This window comes from Eptatretus burgeri, chromosome 4 (genome assembly GCF_056783735.1).
Source record: "Eptatretus burgeri isolate ZD-2024b chromosome 4, Ebu_testis_v1, whole genome shotgun sequence".
Classification (NCBI taxonomy): domain Eukaryota; kingdom Metazoa; phylum Chordata; class Myxini; order Myxiniformes; family Myxinidae; genus Eptatretus; species Eptatretus burgeri.
In genome coordinates this window covers 115,432,062-115,455,767 of record NC_140964.1, presented here as the reverse complement: position 1 = coordinate 115,455,767, position 23,706 = coordinate 115,432,062, and the positions used below count along the sequence as shown (strand labels likewise).

General features: G+C 41.2%; 1 protein-coding gene across 4 annotated transcripts in view; it reads right to left on the bottom strand.

Moving 5' to 3' along the window:
• The window catches only part of LOC147028939 (ephrin type-B receptor 2-like), a 195,219-nt gene that overhangs the window by 34,947 nt on the left and 136,566 nt on the right, over positions 1 to 23,706 (bottom strand). For 3 of the 4 annotated variants that reach the window (XM_085879832.1, XM_085879830.1, XM_085879833.1), the window contains 5 exons: positions 22,128 to 22,236; positions 21,765 to 21,832; positions 21,114 to 21,245; positions 19,372 to 19,619; positions 7,214 to 7,429 (listed from right to left, as the gene is read on the bottom strand). In XM_085879832.1, coding sequence (XP_085735958.1) covers positions 7,214 to 7,429; positions 19,372 to 19,619; positions 21,114 to 21,245; positions 21,765 to 21,832; positions 22,128 to 22,236 — 773 coding nt within the window. The remainder of the gene's footprint in view (positions 1 to 7,213; positions 7,430 to 19,371; positions 19,620 to 21,113; positions 21,246 to 21,764; positions 21,833 to 22,127; positions 22,237 to 23,706) is intronic. The other variant, XM_085879831.1, reaches the window with a different exon arrangement.

Below are 23,706 nucleotides of genomic sequence, written 5' to 3'. Positions count from 1 at the left end.
GAGGAGGGGTGATGCAGGTCAAAGGTCAGAGGTCATGTGAAGGAGGGGTCTCATTTTGGGGGAATAACTCTCTGGCCCAGAGCCAAAAACTGACTCCTCCGGCCCCCGCACGAGGCGGGGTGAAGGGAAAGCGTGAGGGAACGCCCTTCTCGGGAACCCTCTCGAAGGAAGGTGGAGCCGAGAACGGGGCGGGGCAAAGGGCGGAGCCCGGCGCTATCAAAGACGGACACGGGCGGGTGCGCTTGCCTTTCCTCTTCAGCCTCTTCCTCTTGAGCCTCTTCCTCTTGAGCACTTCCTCTTCAGCCTCTTCCTCTTGAGCCTCTTCCTCTTGAGCCGCTTCCTCTTCCGCCTCTTCCTCTGGAGCCGCTTCCTCTTCCGCCTCTTCCTCTTCCTCTTCGTCTTGGCTGGTGGTCTGGTTGGTCTTCGGTTGGTTTTTGTGGAGAGTTGGTCTTCGGGAAGAGGTCCTGCGCCCGCGCCTTGGCGAGCGGCCCTGTCATGAAGGCACGGACGGGAGACGCGGGAACGTCAGAAGTGAGGTGGACCTGCGCGTCCGAACGGGGAGTGCCGGAGAGGGTTTGCCGGCCGCAAGAGAGGTCGGGGCCAGGCGCGACCACACTGACGGTCGTGGGAGACGGACTCACCAGCCATAAAAGGGAAGTCGCGACTTCTTTCTCTCTTTTCCTTCCTTTGCTTTTTGCATAAATGACTGTGGGAGGCGCCTGTCCGACAAGTAGAACTGTTTAAGTGTTGCCGTGTGTACGCATATTCGGTTGTAGCTCTGCATCGTTTCTTTTGTCACATTTGCTTTTTGTGCTTAATTGTATGGCTGTAAATACTTGCCTTCCGTGCTTGTCTGTGTATGCGTGTGAATAAAATGCTTGCTTGTTGAACTGTTCCCGCTCTGCTTCGTCTCTTTTCCTTTTTTATTGACCCTGCATCTTGCATCACGTAAGGGGTTCGTAGTGGGTTCAACATCCCGGTAATTAATCGGTACCGTCAAGGCCAATGATAACACCGCTCGGTTATCACTGCAGCACGGAACAGACCGCTTAAGCGGTTCGTGTCCGCAGTCAGCCTGTGGCGTGGTACGATCGCCCGGTCGACCATTCGCGCAGGTACTTAGGTAGATCGAATTTGGCGAGCAACCCTATCCTACGTGGGTGGCCGATTGGCACGATTGTGGTGAGGTCGAAAGGCCCACCCGTGACTGGCTCCGGGCGATAGTTCCCGGAGGGTCACGACTGAATTGTCCGTCCGGTGGGCGACGTGCCGCGGTTCGAGTTACGTGCCGTTCGCACACTGGCGGGCGCAAATTCACAACTATATATATATGTATATATATATATATATATATATATATATATATATATATATATATATATATATATATATACATACATACATATATGAAAGTCGGCAGTCCAAATCCCGGCCGAGTCATACGAAAGACTTTGAAAATGGTACTTATTGATTCCTTTCTTGACGCTCTACATTTAAAAGGATAGAGCATGGACAAACAATGGGTTAGCAATCATTGCAGGGGCTTGACGGCTCCAATGGCCTCCTCTGGTGTATAAGCTCCTTGTGAGGGAATTCTTTTTCATTTATGGTCAAACAATAGGCAATCCTTCTTGGAAAATGCATCCTCATGAGAGTGAATGGGAAGCTCTATTCAGATGGTACCAATGCATGTCTTGGCATTAGCGCAATTGTTCATCTGAGGTGACTCAAAAGGATCTCTATGTTGATGAGATGGGGCAGAAGTTCTCTCACCATGAGTCTCGTGCCATTACACAGTCCTTTCTTTGGATTCATATTTCACAACAGGGTAATAGGTGCCGCTGATTTGAGCTCAAGGTTGTAGAGGGACTTTCAGATGCAGTGATTCTGTTCAGAAACTCCACTGCATATGCAGCAGCTTCTTGTGGATCATTAGATACAATGCAATCAATGCTGAGGTAAGTCGTTAATGGACCTGGTAATTGTTGCAAAATGAGGCTGTTTATAGTAATTTGAATGCTCATTCTTTGGAGTCAGGCAACACCGCTTCTCCATATAATCCGCATCTTCACTCGGGCCAGAAGGGAAAACAAGGGAAATTAGGTTCTCCCATTTCTTAGAATATATAAGAACTTGGACAGGAAGTTCAATCTCATCAATGTTATTCACAATTCGACAAAGAACCATTTCCTACTTTGAGCAGCCAGTAATAGATCTGCTCGTGGTCTTCATCATGTGTTGTTCTCATGTTCTGAATGAGGTGGATTTGCGAGAAATAGACCCACACACAACTCTGCACAAAGGTTACTCAACTTCAATTGTGAATGGAAAGATTAATCTGCCAGAAATCTCCTTCAAGAATGAAAAGATTACTTCTAAATGGCTCTGGCAATCCCATCGGTTCTTTCAATAGTCTATCCACTGCATTGAGTGAATCTTCAGGAGTCATTGATGCCTCATTTCCAATGAAAGCTGAGGTCTGTTGAAAAGCCTGAGCATCCTTTGTGCTATGGGTAATATTAAAGTTGGAATTTTTTTGCAGTGGAATGGGGATGTTAAACCTCGAATGGCAAGTTGTTAAATCTATGAGAAACGTGCTCGCTGTGCCAGTGTATGCAACACACACAACTTTGAGATGCAATCTTCAAAAAATGTGCACAAAATACAGTAATGCAAATAAATCTTTTTCTTGTGCCACCTGCTCGAACTATATAAAAACATTGCTGCTCAGATTGTATCTGAACCATGTCTACAACAATGCCAGTGACTTGATATTGAACTTCATGGTGCTGAAGTGTTAGCTTCTCTCCCAATTACCGTTCTGCCATTTCATTGCTAGCATTGCCTCTCTGTTCCCCATTCACCTCGATAAGCTCGTTAGGAATTCGTGCGAAATTGAAGTCAGATTATAATCTGCCTCCCTTTTTATGTTATTTAAACTGAATCGCATGGAGACAAAGATACTTGTGTCTTTCAAAATGTACCTATTTCGGGTCAATCAGGCAAATACGATTGACTTGGACAAAGTCTTCAGAAAATTATTCATCAAAGTTTAGGAAAAGCTAGTTTTCATTTGCAGGCTGGCAGAAGATTAAAATTATGACAAACAACTCTCCCTCGTCTGCTTCGGCTAGTTTGCTTCTTTCAAACTTTGCTGCCATTCATTGTCACTATTGAACAACCCCTCTGCCTTCACAGGATCCCAAAGTGTGGGATGTGCCTCTCCATTGATTGTGCATAGGTCCTCAAAAGATGTTGCACCTGCGTAATGAAAGAGAAGACATCTCAATTTGAATATTTTGACTATGAGGCATACACTGGTACATTCGACAATCTATGTTCTGGAATTTCTTTCTGTTCGTCCAATGGTATTGCTTCTGAAAAAACATAGTATTCTGGGATATCGTAGTACAAATACCGATGGCCTTCCTCATCTCTAGCATTTGGAAGGCACCAAGCAGTCAGGTTGTTCTTCTTTTTCCCCCTCTCGAAACACAACTGTCTAATGTAAATCTGAAGATGCAAGTGGCTCCCATGATATGCAACTCTCTCGTGGTAGCTCATGACATGGAAATCTGAATATACAGGACTCTCATGCAACCCGTATCCAAAGAGAGAAAATATTCTTTGGTGAGGGCCAACATATCCCTGATTAAGTGAAGCCTTGATTCATCATGATCTAACAGCCCTTCTTCAATCTCAATCGCAGCACAATCATCATCTTCATCTGCATACTTAAAGATGTACTTGATTCTCTACACTGTAGCACATACTTCACCATTGATATTTCAGTCGTATTTTGTCAAGAAGTTAGGATTATATGACACAACAAAGGAATCACCACATTCTCTGACAGTAAAATTATAATTAAGCCATCCTCATCATTGGCATTTGGGATATCCATCAATATCAAAGTGAGTCTCTTTGAAGAGATTCTTCAGAAAATTCTGGCTTTGCATCTTTCATGAAAATAGAGTTTGGACTGACATCTCCAAAGGACCATGAATCATGTGTCTACGTTTTCATGGAATGCTGAATATAGAACAGGATTTGGAACCTCAGCTATGACAATATAATGTATATGTTCAGGTGTTCATGGTTTATCTCCAGTTGAAAGGAAAATCAGGAGATGTAAATGAGGCAACCTGTGCTTTTGAAATCCCATAGTATGGGCATGGGTCTTTGCAAGAATGTTCCCCTTGAAGTGATCTTCTTTCTGTTCATTTGTCTTCACATGGAACACCCTGGAAACAATGTCAGGTCGATCATTTGGAGTTTGTTTCAAAGGCATCACAGCCAAAACCTCTCCAACTATGTAGGATTTGCCCTCATTGTCAGAAAGATGTCCAATGTATATATATATATATATATATATATATATATATATATATATATATATATATATATATATATATATATATATATATATATATATATATATATATATATAAATATATCTGTGTAATGTACTGAATGATGCACTGTTGTGACAAAGCATTGGTTCTGCCAAAGCAGTTTCTTGGCAAGCATTATACTGGGTGGCTTGCCATTGCCTTCGCAGCCTTGCTCGTCTGTGCCCTATGCTTTTAATTAAATGCTCAGTGTCAAGCAAGGAAGCAGCATGTACCATTCTTTGATTCTTTGATATGACTAGACTGGGGTTTGAGCTGTTTAATGCGCTTATAATATATATTTACCACAAAGAAAGTGTTCAGGAAACAGTGTGTGGATTTTTGTGCAATAAATAATAATAAATTGTTGAAGCAATGAACACCAGTTACATTAATTCGAATTACAACAAACCACAATAAAAGATGCAAATTAGTGAACATGTGAAATTCGTTTTTAACAGCTTGTCCCCTTGCTTGAAAGTCTATGAGTTGGTTCAGAATGTCACCAAGGAAGCAACTTTTCAACAGAACAGTGAATGAAGATCCAAACTCTGTGAGAAGAAGGACACACTATGAATAAAATAGCAGAAAAGGTGAAGATCTCCAACAATGGTGTGAGATGCATGTTGCAATGCCTGAAAGAAACTGGCTCGGGACAAGACAAGGAAAGGCCAGGAAGACCCAAAAGAACCTCCCCAAGGCAAGACAAGCACTTGAAGTTGCTCAGTTTACATGATAGAATAATATCAAGTCAGCAGCTGACAAATGAAATGACAGCAGGCCTGAACATTAACATCTCATCCGGCACTGTGTGCAGAAGGCTGATTGTAATGGGTTTCCATGGCGGAATTGCAGCAACGAATCCACTGCTGAGACCACAGAATAAGGTGAAAAGACTGAAATTTGCAAGGCAACACCAAGATCGGGGACTGAACAATGGAATCGGGTACTCTGGTCTGAAAAATCGAAGTTTGAATTATTTGGATCAAAGAGATGTCAATTTGTATTCTGAAGACTTGGAGAATGTTACAACATGTCGTGTTTGCAGTCTGCTGTTAAACACGTGTGTGAGAATCTGTGACTCTCTCTGGTTGTATCTCAGCTATTGGTATGAGAAAACTTGTAGAAATCAATGGGATGCTATCAAAAGAGAAGTACAAGCAGATACTGCAGCACCAAGCAGTTTCTAGTAGAAATTGTTTAATCAGAAGAGGATTCATTTTCCAAAAAGATAATGATCCAAACCACACTTCCAATATCGTATTTAAACAGTATTTGGAGAACAAAGTTACAGCTGGTGTGCTCCAAGTTTTACAGTGGCCACCTCATTGTCTGTGGTCCAATGGAGGTCATATGGGATTACCTGGAAACAGAGAATAACAAGAGGAACTCAACTAACCTTACAGACTGTGGATTGTACTATAGGATGTTTGGCACAATATTCCAGCTAAGTGATTCAATGGTATACAGCAAGAATGGGTAAAAGAGTGATGGCACTCAATAAGGCAAAGGGTAGACACACCAAGTATGGACTGATGCTGTAAAATGACAGTTCCTGGCATTTACTTGAGCGGGATAGTTTAGTGGTATATGTGCTGTTGGCTCTTCTGGCATTGTTTTTTTTTATTCTTCACACAGCTATTAACTGCCACCTTGGTGTTTTGCAAGCAGAACGATCGATCAATTTGTATGCTGTCCATTGGAAGGGCATTATGCTCGAGGACCCATCTGTCAGCACTGGTCATGGATGGACGTAAAGGCCACACGGTGTCTTTCATGAAGAGTTGGTGAGTATTACCAACACCCTGTACAAATTCCAAATTTATATCACGTTCAGTCTAACATCAGGCTTGGCCAGTTGATTCGTGAAAAACGTCAGCCAAAAACGTTCCATTGCCGACTCCACAAGAAAATGGGAATAATCGTGACCGTTAAAGATCTAGTAAACTCATATCACTCCCTCTTCGCAATATCCCATTGTAACGTATATTGTTAAGTGAGCCGTGGCACTGCCTATCTGTAGTAAGTAACCAATTATGTTTTATATATTAGTATTAATATCGTAAACACAATGCAGTGTTATTTGCAATAAAGAGAGGGGGCAGGTATTAACCCAATATTGCTTAGCACTGAACTGACATCTTCTCTTTCCTGTACCCACCTACCCCTTCCTCCCCCCCCCCTCACACACACACACCTCACCTCCCCACCATCACCTCCTCTCGATCCAAAAATCATCAATTCGCATTTACATTAATGTTAAGATTGATTAATTATGATGCGAAAACATCCGGCATATCCGTTAATAAGTAAGGTTAACCAAACATTATTCAGCACTCTGATGGTTATGTGTGAGGTTTACAAGAAGCTATTAGTGTTTAAAAATCTGTTTGTGTTTGTACTGTATTATGTCATCGCATCCTTCAATTTCTGCTTTTCCATGCATTTACGCCAAATGTGGTGTATACTCTGTTAGATGCGGTGGCTGACCAAGCCATGCATATGGGCATATCATGCCACTTGAGCATGGTGATCACAGCATGCATGGAGCCAGACTTGGAAATGTGTGCCAAGCTCGGCTGTATACTCATCACGTTCAGCCATACACAGCACAGGCAAACAGAAATCAAAAGTCAAGATGGTATAATGCAGTGTAAACCGGAATGAAGAAAAACAAGAAAAAAATACACTAAGCATTTTAATGAAAACGCTGAAGAATAATTGATAAACAGATTCCAAAATGAAAACAAACTAAATCTACGAATGAACGCCAAGAATTCTAAAATAAGGTGTCTTTGTTTTGTCAGATGCGTGGTGCATACCATTCCGCTGGTGTATGTGGGGTCTGCAAGATCCCTCTCCAGGAATCGTGACAAGCCAAAGTCAGAGACCTTGCAGACGAGGTTGCTGTTAACCAGGATGTTTCTGGCGGCAAGATCACGATGAACGTAGTTCATGTCCGCCAGGTACTTCATTCCCGCTGCAATTCCACGCAGCATTCCTACTAGTTGTATAACAGTGAATTGCCCATCGTTTTGCTGGAACACAAAGCAAAATGGTCACTGCACACAATTATGTGAGTCACAAAGGAAACTTCAGCCTTAAAGCAGTGAATCAGATTGTTTCACAGCTCCACCAAGCATTACTGAGAGCAAGCGGTGATGCACACAGATAAATGTGATCATAAACAATGGATCCACTATTTAATCCACTGCATTGTAGGGTGCCCTGCCAAAAGCAAAAACACCACTGTGATAATTGAGACAAATGTCCATTTGGTCACTGCGGGAGGTATGAAATGACTGTTTTTGTGACGGCATAAGCAGAGATAATGAAATGGCAAAAAATAATTCCTGTGGGTCTATTCTCAAAGGGCTGGAAGTATATGATTGAAGCACAGTGGTAGAAAATTTGTAAAAGAGCTTCAGTGTCTAATGCTATTGCCAAGGTAACAAATCACTCCAGTCGTTTTCAATAGCTTACTCAAAAACATCATCAAAAGAGGTAATAGTCTCATTATTGATAATAGTGTTCCAGATCATCAAATGTGGGACTGAGACAGAATACACGGATAAGATTTTTCAAGCACCGCCTCACTAAATAACATCTGAAACAAGTTGGGTCACCTGATCAAGATTGGGTTATTTAGACTTGAGCAAAGCAAGAAGGAGATTGTTGTTAGCCATGGTTAAGTCATAAATAAGCAAAGCTAGAATTACATGAACACAGTGGAAAGGAGGGAAATGCACCGAGGTAGAGGGACCCAACAGAGGGGCTTTTGGAGGAAGAATGGGTGAGGGGAAGAAAGACCGAGAAAAAAAAAAGTCTGAGCCCAGAAATGGCACCGGTATGTTCAATATTTGACTAACATGTAAGTTGGAGCTGCGCACAATTATTTTTATTGACTCCCTAAACAAGAGACCATCGGGACCTTTTCGAGTAGAACACCAACTTCAGAATGCCACCTTGGGCTCTCATGTACCCTCTTCTGGTACGGCTGATTTGGAAAGATGGAACTAGAATTTGGGGGTATCGAAGACAGCACATCCCCCTCTCACACCCCCCCCCCAGATAATACACACAATAGTGATAAATACAACAGTAATGAATGCATTAGTGATTAGTATGTTTTTAAAGGCTACAAATCCAGGTGGATAGGCACCGTTCTAACTGTGGATGATTGCTGTGCTGCCAACCTGACCAGTGGCACTGCAACACTCAAGCAATTTTTGAAGACAGGCTCAAGGAGTGTCGTGATGTCTCATGTGGCAAAAATGTCACTGTTAACATTTCCAGGGAGTTGTGAGGCATCATCTGTGGATTTAGGGAGTGGTGAGATATTGCCTGTGGTGTTGTTGACTGGATCACAAAACCGATACGAGACATGACCAAGGTGTCTCTGGCCAACTCGATTGTCCTCAAGTTTGATCCTGTAGGACAAAGGTCCCACGTTGTTGTGAACCCTCCTTTGCAATCGCGCCTCTCTACAACCAAAGTTTTTCACAAACATCAGGTCCCAGATGTTTGTGACATGATGCATTTTTGGCATGACGAAGTCTCTGGCTCGATTGATTTTTGTAAACGATTGATTGATCAGATCTTACACAGTCAAATTATGTTCGGAAGTGTCATTTCATCAACAGTATGGGGAGTGATGTGATATGGGGCAAAAAGCAGATGAGCTTGTATGGTCTGGAGCCTCCCATAGTTTAAAAAAAAAACTAAATCAGGCAAGAGCTGAATATATTTACCAAGCTTTTGGAAAGTCCATTTGAGACTTGTTGATGTGTGCTTACATAATTATGGATTATAACATTTCGTGAAGTGAGTTCTGCAAATTCTGAGCTTAAGAAATAGGTTGCATTTGCATTAACAACCGAGCAGAAAAACCCTGTCAAAGTCCCTATATGGTAGCGGTCGAGGATGCTGTGTGTGTTTCATAAGCATGTATCCACTTAGTGTGAGCTTCTGTGACAATGAGGATCATATGGCCTCCGATGAGTCCAGCATAGCCAAGCTAATCTTTTGCCATGACTCAATTGGTCATTCCCATGAGTGTCAGAAGAGTCTCCACAGTAACAATTTGGTTGCTCTGGCATGGATGGCAGTATTTCACATCTTTTTGAACGTCTGGGTCAACGTGAGGCCACCGACGATAGTTCTGTGCTCACAATTTCATCCTAACAATGCCTGGATGACAATTGTGGAAGCAGCTCAAAAATCCGATTGCACAATTAGGGAAATGACTACCACAGCAAGCTACCATTCTCGACACTTATTTTCTTCTGACTGATCTTGTATGGGTGCAATCTGAGGTCAGCATCACAAAGGAAACCCTGATCTTACTGAGTGGCAATGATGACCTTGGGTAGAAGTGGGTTGTACCTGATGCACATTTGTATTCGGTTAACATCAATGGGGTTGTCATCCAAAATGTCAATCAGAAATATCACACCACCAGGAGTAGGAAGGTTGCACACGATGTCCAGAAGTGGCAGATGACTCATCGTAAGGCATTTGGAATTGAGGAGCTAGGTCTATACATGTCATTATCGTTGACTGAAAGTGAAAGTGACCAGTCAACACACGAAAAGCACTCACTAATACAACCTTTGAAAAATACAATCACTTTTAACAACCAACAAACAGTGAAGCCAGACTACCATCAATGACACCAGCTCTAACTGGGCCACCACTCCTTCATACCAAAATATACTAAAACTTCAAAAAATACAAAACAAAGCTGTCAGGATAGCAACAATTCATCCATCCATCCATCCATTGGGGCCATACTCTGTGAAGAGCATTGGTGCTGCTTAAGCAGTCTCCCAGGCTACTGGGCACAATCTTAGACAGGTCACCACTCTGACACAGGACACCAGCAATCTGCTACTCATTTTGCCAATCTCAGAAGGATGACAGGCAGAGTCAACCCCACCTAATATTAATTCAACAGCTGAGCAGGATTTGAACTCAGGATCCTCAGATCCCAAACCCATAACCCTAACCACTATGCCAACACCAGGCATGATAGCAGCAAGTTGAACAATATTGACAAACATAGCCCACTTACAAACCGAAACAAAAGTATTTCCAATTGCAATCCACCTAAATATGACAGGCAGTCAATTAATCACCTCTGCAGCTCATCATCAATCTCACCCATGTCACTTTATGACCACCCATCTTCCACACCAACAACATGTGAAATGTACAACAACTCACCCTTACTCTATCCTTAATGTTCTACCTCCTCTGCCACAAAACACATCCACATGCCATCACATTCATAACTATCATCTCAATCTAAAGAACATCCCCCCAAATGATATCTTCAACCACCATAACCCTGAAATTCACTCTTCTGAAGCAACACTTCCTCATGAAATGAGAGTCCATCTGGCTAGACTCGAGTGTGGACAATAATGAATTGAATGTTGACACCACCTCTCCCTTATGCAATATCAACATCAGCTCCAAACCAGATTAAACCACACATGTCCCTTCTGTCAATCCATCCTGCAAACCACCACACATATTATGACTAGCTGCCCCTCCCTGGTCCAACAAAGACACCTTTTCAACATCTCTTCCACAATAGATATCTGCGAGCGTCCAGTGGACGCCGTGGGATAGTCGAGTTCAACCGATCTTTTCACTTGACAAGGGACCGAGGCAACAACAAAAACAACTAGAACAGCACTCTGTAGAGCGCATAGTCTCGCCTCACATGCTCATTGTGAACAAATGTATTGATTCATGCTCCTCGATTTATTTATTTTCATTTATTTTATTCATTTATTTATTTCTGATGGTTCTGTGATTTTTCCTGGTGTACCGGCTTCGATGTACGTCGGCACACACAATTACTGTACTTCTCAATTGTCTTGGGTTGCTCACAGGCATTTTCTTCATTCATATTTTCATTTATGGATGTTTTCCCATGGTTCTGTGATTTTACCTGGTAAATCGGCTTCGATGTCCATTGGCACACAAAATTACGGTGCTTCCCCATTGTCTAGGGTCACTCGCCTGCATTTTTTTCAGTTTTTTTAAAGTTTCATTTACGGATGCTTTCTGATGGTTGTGTGAATTTTTTTCCTGGTGTACTGACTTCGATGTCCATCGGCATGCAAAATTTCAACTTTCTACGTCACCCGGAAGGTATCGATCATTAATATCAGTTAGTCAGTGGTTGGAAAGAGCATTTTATATATATATATATATATATATATATATATATATATATATATATATATATATATATATATATATACTGTATATATACTGTATATATATATATATATATATATATATATACATACTAGTACATGCCCGTACGTGCGGGCCCGTAGCTGCGTGCCCGTAGGTGCGTGCCAGTACATGCGTGCCCGTACGTGCAAAAAAATAAACTCAAACCGTGTGCCAGAAACAATTTCACAGGCCGTTCCTCGCTCTCGCGTGCCCATACGTGTGGGCCCGTACGTGCATGCCCGTAGGTGCGTTCCCGGAGGTGCATGCCTGTAGGTGTGTGCCCGTACATGCATGCCCATACGTGTGTGGCTGTAGGTTCGTGGCCGTACGTGCAAAAAAAAAAACTGGATTGGGGCATTGTTTCAATTATATTGAACCAACCGTATCATAAATGGCCATAACTTGGGAAACACTTGGGAAGCAGCTGAAACGGATGTAGAAGAACGATATCAAACTTTGAAAAGGCACATACACAGGTCCTAGCGTCAATTGTGACATCATATCATAAAAAAGAAAAAAAAAGAGGGAGAATTGTGACATCATTTGTGATGTCATAGCACCATGTCCTGTCATTGGTTGACAGATAAATGGCCGTAACTTGAGAACCGCTTGTCTAATTAATATCAAACCCTGAAAGGCACGTCCTCAGGTCCCCGGCAATATTCCTGGCAAGTTTCAATTCGATCGGACCAGTGGTTGTCGAGAAACAGCGGTCGCAGACACACATACAGACACACATACAGACAGACACACAGAGATTGCTGGAATTATAGATAGACTAGTGCGTGCCCGTACGTGCATGCCCGTACGTGAATGGCTGTATGTGCAAAAAAAAAAAAAAATTGTGACGTCAATAGTGATGTCATAGCACCGTGTCCTGTCATTGGTTGATAAATAAATGGCCGTAACTTGGGATCCACTTGTCCGATTAATATCAAACCTTGAAAAGGCACATACTCGGGTCCCCAGCAATATTCCTGGCAAGTTTCAATTTGATCGGACCAGGGGTTGTCGAGAAACAGCGATCACACACACACACACACACACACACACACACACACACACACACACACACACACACACACACACACACACAGATTGCTGGAATTATAGATAGACTAGTACGTGCCCGTAAAAAAAAAAAAAAATTCATAAAAAATATTCAAACCGCGAGCAACAAACAACAACCACACAGGCTGTTTCTTCGCTCTCGCATGCCCGGACGTGGGTGGCCCAGAAGTTCGCATATTATTCGCAGTTACGATTATTCGCAATTTAGTTTTAATACCCAATTATTCAATTAACGCCAATGAATTTTACCTTTTCGCAATGTCGTGGCAAGGAAAAACAAAAAGAGAAGAGAAGAGAGAGAGAAAAAAATTTACTTCCTGGTTCGGAGCATACCAGCACTCCGATGTTACCAAAATTTATGCACCGTCTAATATGAAAACGATCATAACTTGGGGCATTTTGTTTATCTATAAATGTGCATAAGAAATCTAGAAATTATTAGAATACACGAAGTCATCATTATCCGGAATCCTGTACGTTGTAACCCGTAATGGGGAACGCGGCTGAGGATCCCTTCCCCATCGGCCATGCCGACACAACAACGTGTCTTGTCATTGGTTTGGTAAATAAATGGCCATAACTTGGGAAGCACTTGTCCGATTAATATCAAACCTTGAAAAGGCACATCCACAGGGCCCCAGCAATATACCTGGCAAGTTTCAATTAGATCGGACCAGAGGTTGTTGGGAAACAGCGGTCACAGACACAGACACAGACACACACACACACACACACACACACACACACACACACACACACACACACACACACACACACACATTGCTGGAATTATAGATAGATAATATATATACATATTATATTTATTAATATATAACTTAGTTATATATAAAACTTATAATATATAGTTATTTATTTAAGTGATATATATATATATATATATATATATATATATATATATATATATATATATATATATATATATATATATATATATATATATATATATATATATATACATGCATTTGAGGGCTCATGAAGCTCGTTCAAAAAAAATGCATCGTTCTCTCTTTTCATTTGCTTCCAAATGAGTCTTCAAAAGGATCAAAGATGTTCGTTATAATGATGGTTATCTGGGAGAAGAAAGACTTGGATAAGATTCCCATTGTCAGGAAAAACCATGTGTTCCCCGTGTCAGGAAAACAATTAAGCATCGATGAAAAAAAACATTCCCAGTGTTCGGAAAACTACTCTTGACAATACAGCTGAATCAATAATAACCTGATGAGCCTCTACATGCTATTTTACAATTATGGCAACATGTATGTGAACATGTAGGACTCAGAATGATGAACAAAATAAAAAATAAATGATCAAAATTTCCACGGATGAACTTCTGAGGCACGAGATGTCGATTCGTGTAAACTGGTCGATACAGGAACTTAGAGTTTCAGAGAAAATAAGCCTCAAACTCTCCTTGCTTGCAGCCAAACTCTCAGTGCCAATTTGGTGCTCCATCACCTTCCCGCCAACCCCCTCGAAACAGTGCTCACCGTGCACTGCTCTGCACAGACTCCTTAAACTCCCAATAATGCCTCATTGACAGGAGGGCTAAGCCGCACCATCCATCAAGGCGTTCCTATGTGTCCCAAAGCAGCTGACACACAGTTGGGGAGCCGCACAGAAAGTCTGCCTGTGAACTGCACAATTTGGATCAACAACCCTCAAAAGTATCCTCCTTTGCGTTGAGTGATATAGGGAACTTATAGTATGCTTCGAAACTCAGCATGGGCAAGGCAGAGGTTGGTTTGCTTCCAAATTGCTTCACCTTCGAACCTCAGAAGCATTCAAAATGTTGTAGTTCTGCAAATACTTGCATTATTCCCCCCATGGTACCTACTTCTTTGGCAGTGAAAAATTCAATGTTTTTAAAATGCGCCTTTCTTTACAGTGAGCTATGTTTCGAAAATAAACTCAGAGCACACGGTTAAATAAAATATCAGTTGAATGCGAGAGAAAAATAAAATGCTAAACGTTTTTGACTCAGGTTTGTTGAAACAAGACAATTGCATAAAATAAAATAAATTTTATTTTCACAATTAAACACGAGGAGTTCAGCTGAAAGGTAGGAGTCATGCCATTTAAATGTCCACGTGATGAGGACATGATGACAAAATTGCCTTACTTAGAGCAAGTGCATCTTGCACAAGCAACTGTAAATCTCAAATTAAGCAGCGTTGCTTTACGCTATAGAAAATCGGAACAATAGCCGGTGACGACGTATTTGTGGTGGGATCACTTAGACAGCACAAAATCCCATAAAGCCTTTTGGACGCGAGACCGAATGAGCTTGGGAGACGCTGTTTGATCCAATGCGAGTTGGAGAGCATTGCCAACTGTATAAAGAGCTTGCATCACCACACGCTGGCTCCGGCAGGGGCCCAAGAGTTTGCTTCACCGTACACGACAGGGATCTGAACAGTACTGTACAGTGCTGTCTCCCTCCCCCTCTTTCAACTCCTTTCAATGCCAAGCAGCTGGGGAGAAAACCTACCAGGCACTGGCCAATCAGGCTAGGAACAACTTTGGTCCATTTCCAAAGACTGAGAATAGAGCTCCCAGGAAGGAAAGCTGCCTTGGACTCTCCAATAGAGGATACTTTGTCTGCCAGTCCATTTCACCCAAATTCACAACACAATGAACGGCACTTTCAAAGTGCTGCCTATTACTTGGCCTGCATAAACGTGCCCCTTTTACACCATCACTAAATGACTAAAGTGCAGGATTCTAGTAGCGGAGTACCAAAGACCACCGAGGGATTTATGCCCAAACAAACATTATGTGCTGGAAACAAAGCACAATGACTCGCACTTGACAAGTACATTGCAAAAAACGTGGGTAATTTACATTGTCATTTCGTTCACCATCACAAATAGCCCCCACATCATTTCATCGAGGCAGTTGAATATCCAGTATGCCAAAATGGAATCTACTTACACCTGAAATTTTAAGACATAAAATACATATAAAGTACGATAAATGACAAAGCAATGTAATTTTTGGAAATTATTTAAGATATTATGTTACATTTGTGGGGGAGAGAGCAATAGTTTGATGAAGACCCTCGACACTCTGTACATTGACACACTTACATAACTTACGCGTGACTAGAATTAACCCCAGCACAGGTTTGTACTCATATTGTCATCGACCAAATCACATGACCTCGCTCAAGCTGTGGGATGTTGCACCATTCTTTGACTTAGGGCCAATTCCATTTGATTCAGAGATGGTTGTGGGACTTTGCAACAGCAAAACATGCCTCCTGAGGATGTCCCGAGCTTGTCAATTGGATTTGAGTGCAAGCAGGCTTGCAGTCCATCTCAGTAACGTTGCAGTCCTCAAGTGCAGCATTGATAACCTGGGCATGGTGTGGAATTGTGATGTCATGCATAAATATGAACTTGGGGCTTTGCTGAAAAGCAAGAAAGATGACGACATGCATCTTGATCTCATCCCTCTATCTGGTACAAGTCATAGCACTCCTCAAAATGATGGCAAGATCATTTATTCAGCCAACTTGAATGACAGCCTATGCCATCAGGCTACCCCACCCAACCAATCATGCTGCTTAATGACACAATTAGCAAATCACTCCATACCTTGTCTCCAGGCTCGAGCACATCTACTTTTGACGTCTCGGCAGAATGTTGACATGTCCTTGAAAAGAACATGGCATTGATGGTTCACCGTTCCGTTTTGATGGTACATTGTCAATTGCATGTGCTGCTACCGGTGGTGCTGACTGAGAGGGATGCACCTCAGTGTTCTTCTGTACCGCTTTCAGATTTTTGAGGTTGTAATTCAGTGGCTGATTTATCTATACAGGACATTACGGAGAGAGCATGCTGTTGCAAAGTGGTTCCTTCCAGCAAGTGTGACAAGATAACAATCTTCATGAAGGACCCTTGGACACTCTCTCCATGAACTGTACACTGTGACAGTACCTTGACGGTACCAAATGAGTGATGCAGCAATGAAAATTGTACTGGGTATTAATAACAGTCTGAGTCAACCCCCTTGAACCATTACGATAGCATGAGCCAACTCATTTGGTATTAAATGATGCCAAGACATTCCTAAACTGATTTCGACCTCATGGATGACCATTGTTATGGACTTATAGAGGGTATTGACATGGGCCTTGCACATAGATACTGTGTGATGGGTGATTTACATGTGATTTTTTTTTCTGAACTAACAATCCAGAGTTGATTTCATAGTTTTAAAGTTGTAGCTTCATTGTTTTTTTTTGTGGTGGTGGCGTTCATGTGCAGCCTTTCGCTGCTGGTTGCATCATTTTCTGGGGCGCAGCTGTGCCGCTGATGCAGTGCCCTCTGTTACCAATACATTGATACTCATTTTCTGACCTCAGAAGGATGACAGGCTGAGTCAACCCACCTGGTGTTAATTCAACAGAATACGGGGCTTCAACTCAAGACCCTAAGATCTTAAGCTCGCCACCTTAACAGTTAAGCCAACATGAGGCTTTAATTAATTTTTTGTGAGGAGTATATATTAAATGCAAGGCAAGGCACTCCCAACTTCATCATTCCTAGTGATGCTCTTTTACATGGATTACAATTAGGACACAAGTGACAAATCAGCACAACTCGTATATGGGATTTGAAACAGGAATCCCGGAATCAGGAACCATGTCATCAGATGGGAACATCATACACGTTAATATACCACTGCATTCACTTGCCTTCTTATATCAAATCATGACGACATCACAAAAATTGTGAGAGAAACAAAATTTAGAATGCAGAGGTACAGTACAATCAACATAATGTTTGGTGAAAAACAGATAATGGCCTCGCAAGTTCAAAAAAAAAAAAAAGGAAAAAAAAAACGATTTTCTGAATCTGTTTTCTCTCTTTTTTGACAAATCATTGCATTGATTGTGCTTTTGTATTCTCTGCACGCCAGTTCTCGCAACCGTTCCTTGATGGCTTGACCTAATGAATCTACAATTATTTTATCTAATTTTCAATTTGCATTGTTCATGGAACCATGATTTTGTCTATTTTTTTCTTTCAATTGCATTTCTGCAGTCAAAGTGTTTTTCTATTATCAGTTTCGTTTCTGTGTTCATTTGTAATATAATGTAAAGCAATTGTATGATAAATTTTGCTTTCCTCAATACGTGGCTTTTGTCAATCGAACTGCCCTTTTGGAGAACGCTGGCTTTCTTACCATCTCGAAGGTTGGCAAAGTTTACTGCTAAAAATGCATTAGATACCACAAATTCACCAAATAATCTGACATCAAAACAGTGCTCAGCTGGCAATGATAGCAGTGATCAGTTGATGGCCCAACGAGCCATTGTAGTTACATCATTTTTTCATGTATGCAAGTCGGCGTGCTTGTATGTAGGTCTCAAAATAAAATGTGATAAATACAGCAACGAATGAATGATGAATAAATCAAGAATAAAGAAGAGAAATAGCAATCAGAGATTGCAAACCCTCACCAGGACTTCTTTTGAGTTGTGCATTTCATAGCTTTCAGGGTAAATCCAATATGGCTGCCAAATCATGTGCCCAGTGGCATCATATGTGTGAACCTTTTGTTCCTCATGGAGAGGCGGTCATACGTGTAAAGTTTTGCTTCTATCTGTTCAGCCACTTGGGAGAAGAAGAATTTTGAAGGGTTTTTTTTTAATAAATAAAAATATGGCTGCTGAATCACGTGACCAATGACATCATTATTTTTTTTTTCTGTTGGTCATTTTATCCCTAGATGACCCTCAAAATTTTTCACACTGATTGGATGTGGAATTCTACATATGCATTTATGACGTCATAATGAGAGCACCTATGACGTCATAAAATCAAACTCATTCCCCATGAGGAGTACATGCTATGCTCCGAGTTTCAGTTTTTTCCTTGGTGCGGTTTCAGAGATGCAGAGGTCCAAAGTTTTTCCATTTTTCCAATATGGCTGCCACACCACGTGACCTATGACATCATAATTATAACTTAAACATTCCACATGATATTCACACCAATGGTGAAAATTTTGTCTCAATCCGACAAGTGGTTGCAGAGAAAAACACGAAAGTTCTGTGCGGCCAAACAAACAGACAGACAGACAAACAGACATACGTACATACAGACAAACGGACCCAAATGCAATACCATCTCAGAATCCTTTGGCGAGGGTAATAATACTGTTGGACTACCCATTAGACTGCAAATACATTTTGGTTATGATAATGAAGGAATGCTAATTTGATACATAGTCTCAAAGGTAGCGAGCGCACTGACCTTTCAGCTTTCTCATCGAGGTTCAAGTATATCGGTCCAACTATAAACTGTCGGATTGGTGCTTCACTGGCACAGCATTACATCACGATGTGCGCCATCCCTCGGCTGAACGTTTCATCTGCTAGTGTCAGTTGGTCGATATTATAGATCCCAAGGCGCCTTTATTGGCACCGTGAGCAGCTTGTAAATTCCTGCCACCTTCAGTCGAATGTTAGGCCTGGCCAACCGGTTCATGAAAGTTTTGGGCCAAACTCTTTCCCCCGCCAGACTCCACGAGAAGGTGGGAATAATGGGTCTTTAAAGAATTAATAGTAGACTTTCCTGCATAAACGAAACCACATTTGAAATCATTCCAAAAAACATACCCGCAAGAAGGAGTCAAGTGAGCCATTCTCCATGAACTCCGTCACTATCATGACTGGACGGCTCTTGGTAACAACACCCTCAAGATGGATGATGTTTGGATGATCAAACTGGCCCATAATACTGGCTTCTCCCAAGAAGTCTCTTCGCTGCTTGTCTGTGTATGCGGCCTTCAGGGTTTTGATGGCGACATACATCTCTCGCTTCCCCGGAAGACGCAGCCGTCCACGGCACACCTCGCCAAACTCTCCTGCACAAGAACACCGAGCCATTCAAAATTATTCCCTCTGATATTTTATTTATGTATCTTTTCCCCTTTTCATAATTTTTTATTCAGCTATCACTGACTACAAGTCCAATTAAACCGCATCATTGTACAAGTAATATTTCATCAAAATTTCTAAAAATGTTTCAAACGATTTTCAAATCACAGTTGGCTTTGTAGTGAGATTTGAAGCGAGGAAAATGATCAAAGAAAGAAGCACTAATATTGATTGGCTACAGCTCTCCTCCAAAGTTCAGCTTCATTGCGTTGCTGGCTATTGCAGAAAAAAAAAAACATCTTCATCACCATGTTCTTGGAATTCCAAGACAATAGATAGAACAGGAAAACACAGGAGCATCTGAGAGTCTTGCAATGAGAAAATGCTTATCATGTGTGGTGACACAAAGCCAGGCTTCAACAGCTTACACCAATGTTTGAGCTGTAACAATGTGTGACGAAAAACCATCTCAGCTTTGATAAAATGGAACAAGGAAGAGATCTCCCGAGGGCATTACCATGGATTACAACCACGAGAGTTATGATATGCAATGATTACATGAATTTTCAAATGTTTAGATGAAGAACAGTCGCAGACAGTGAAGTCTCAAATGACTCTGTGAATGGAACGGTGTTGAAAAAACAAAAACTAGCCAAGAGTGAAAGAAGCAAATGATAGAAAGAGAATAAAATTGGAAAAAGGTGAAAATAAGTAAAAAGATAAAAAGTATAATGAAAAAGGAAGACAGGCCAACATCGACAAAGGTTTTCTTAACAGCCACTGCATCAATCAGCATAATGAGTGTGGGGCCGTTAGCATAATGAGTGGATTAACCACTCACAGGATTAACCACTAAATTTGGATACATCAAAAATAAATTGAGCGTGAGGGAGTTTATGATAATCGAGCCACCTGCCATGAAACTTTCTTTGGTCATAATGGATTACAAAACTGTTAAAAAAAAAACAATCTGAGACATACTTTTACTCATTAACTTAATAAAACCTAATTACTCTGGATTATTATACAAACACAACAGGCGATATTAAGTTTTTAATCAAATGTCATCACAAAGCAAAATAAAGAAATAAATAAACTCGAGCTAGATGTGGAAACATGTTCAGTGTCTGGAATATTTTGCAATCGGTTCATCTTTTTGATGTTGCATTCATTCACTTAAAAACATCCCCTTTGTTATCCCAGTATGAATTCCGCGATATCCATTACCCAAGTGTCGTCACGCACAATATCAAATTAATAAATACTTTGCTTTGATTCACGCTCTGAAAGGTGCAATTATTGCCTTTATATTTGCTCAGCCGATTGGAATCAAATGATTTGATTTTAATTGCAAGTACGTTGAATAGCATTGGTTAAACGGTCAACTTGAAATCCTGTTTTTTGTCAACCGAGCAACCAGATTTTACAGAGTCAAGCTGTGACTGTAGAGAATAAGCAGAATGTGTCAAAGCAACTCGTACCAATCTTACCCGATCCGATAACTTGCTCTATAGTAACGCATGAGACGTCGATTTCACGTGCAAACTCTCGAATGGCTTCGTTAGGGTCTTCATAGGTGAAGGGATCGATGTACATTTTCATCCCCGGGGTCGCTTCGGGGGAACAAGAAAACAGGAGGCATGTCAGAATGGTCGGCTGGCTCAGCCTTGTTACCTAAGGATATCATGCAGGCAAAGTCGCATCCTGCCTTGTCAAGATAAGGAACGCGGCATTTAGAAAGATGCAGCGCTGCTCTAAGCTGGGATGGAAGACTGGAAAATGATGCCGTGAAAGGAAGAATAAAAAAGAAGCTGATTAGACCAAATCTTTGGCACCTTGTGGTGTTGCTCATATAACAACTCCATTTCCCCCAATCACAAATTTCAAAAGGATGCTTGGAGCAGCCATTACAAACTCGGTTTTGTCACCTTATCGTCAGTATAATGGAACAGGACTTGGACAACCTGCTGCTAAATGGCACAATTGAATTTCTTCTGTGCAGAAAGACACAAAGAAATGAAGCAAGTTCCATTGTAAGCATCATTACCAAACAGTCTGTGTGTTGGAAGGTTCACGAAAAAAGAGGCACTTGTTCAAAAGCAAGTTCACTCGGAAAGCAATCATTGACTCACAATGTCCAGTGTTATACTGCTGTAGCTTGTCTGTGTATTCAGGGTCTGGTCGTCCATAGCTTCTTTTTCTGTAAGACAAAGCACAGATTCATTATCATATTTGTCTGTGAGTTTTAATGTACAATCATATCTACATGAGGCATTTGACGGAGATTTGACAGATGACAGCAGTTTAAAACTTTAGTTTAACTTTGAAAGAAAGCTCGAAGTTATAACCCACATGTCTTTAGCAAGCATACAATTTTCCAGGATAAATGTAAGTCGATATTTTAATGGCTGAAATCAATTAAAATGAAGAGATGTTTTCAAATGCACCGCACTCTTCCACGGTTTCACTTTTGCTGGATATGCGAATCGACTTACCTGCAGTACACGACACAAATCACAGCGACGACCACAATGAAGACAATTGCTGCAGCAGCGGTGCCTGCAATTAGCGGTAACTGCTCCTTAAGCTTGTCTTGGTAACCGCCTGTGATACACAAAGAAAGTTCAAACAAAAGGGCAATACAACTCCTGGGGGTAATTTCTAAAACAAAACAATAAACATCAGAAACAGGTGCATCAGGCGAGGCATTAGAGGCTCTTGGGATAAACCATAAGTTAATTGCTTCATTCATTTTTTTTTTCATTCATACCTCCCTGACGACTCAAATATGTGATGCAATACAAGTCTTTATAAAGGTTAGTGTTAGTCTGTGTTGGTGAATAAGTTAACCGATGGGTTTTGTCCACTGAAAGCAGATAAGAGCATGTCAACCGTTGCGTGAAGCAAGATGTGGCTGACTCTAAGAGCATCAGTCCTTTGTCAGAGCACAACCTCTTTTGTCCTTACAAAGGGCTAACATTTGAAACATCATGACAGTTAACATACTATTACCTGCTTTTAGTTAATAAAATTAATTGATATTGGTATAGTATTCAATTTGTAGCATACCGGACTCGTGGGTGCAAGTTTATGACCCACCCGCCACCCACCACCCCGAAACCCGACCCAATCCTTAACGGTAGAAAATGACATTTATTTTTGCCAAAATCTACACTTTCCATCCAACATCCTGCTCACTCCTCGAGTCGTTTCCCCCTGCAACCTAATAGTGGCCACATTTACATGCACCCTCGGGGTGTCATAGACACCCACTAGCAATAATCAAGGTCGTTTACGTTAGTGCACGGATGAAATACCTAAGTGAATAGCAATCTTGAGAGGTCTCCAGGAAACATCGTGAAAATTCCATCGTATGAAATAAATACAAAAATGAAAATAATAATCCTAACTGTAATGCTCAAATTGGCAGAATGTCATTCAACTTCATCGTTGAAATAAAATTTACCCAAAATATGAGCATCAATGCTCATCATCCAAAAAAAATACAACTTTTTTGGAATGAATTGCCAAGTGTGACAAGTCCTTGAGCTTTATTTCAAAAGCAAGTTTTTCACATCTGTTTACTCTTGCATTTTCTCACTTCAACCCGATCAAAGAATGAACTCCGACAAACCTTTAAACCAGCTTTTAAAAATGATGGCACCTCAATAGAGCTCGTATATTAAAAAAAAGAAAACTTTTGTTTTTCTTTCACAACTCCATTGGATTTATTTTTCCATGACCAGCGAGTGATGTTAATAGCAGTGGCACAACATAAATAAAGCATCGTATTTTAAAAGCGGTTTGAAGGCTTGCTTCAAAACAGCAGGAAAAAAAAAATGCAACAACAAACATTTCATCACTGTGCATGAAAAGTTCTGAAAATGAGCACCTGCAAGCTTTCAACACGTCACCTAAATTTAACGCAGGCTGAGCGGGCAAGTCATGTATGAAAGCATTTTTTATGGCAAAATCAGATGTTATTCTGGCTACGAGTTTTTCCTTGGCAATGATGGTTTGTGACATAGTGTGACCTGCAAATTATATAGTGAACACAACAATGGCTTGAACCAC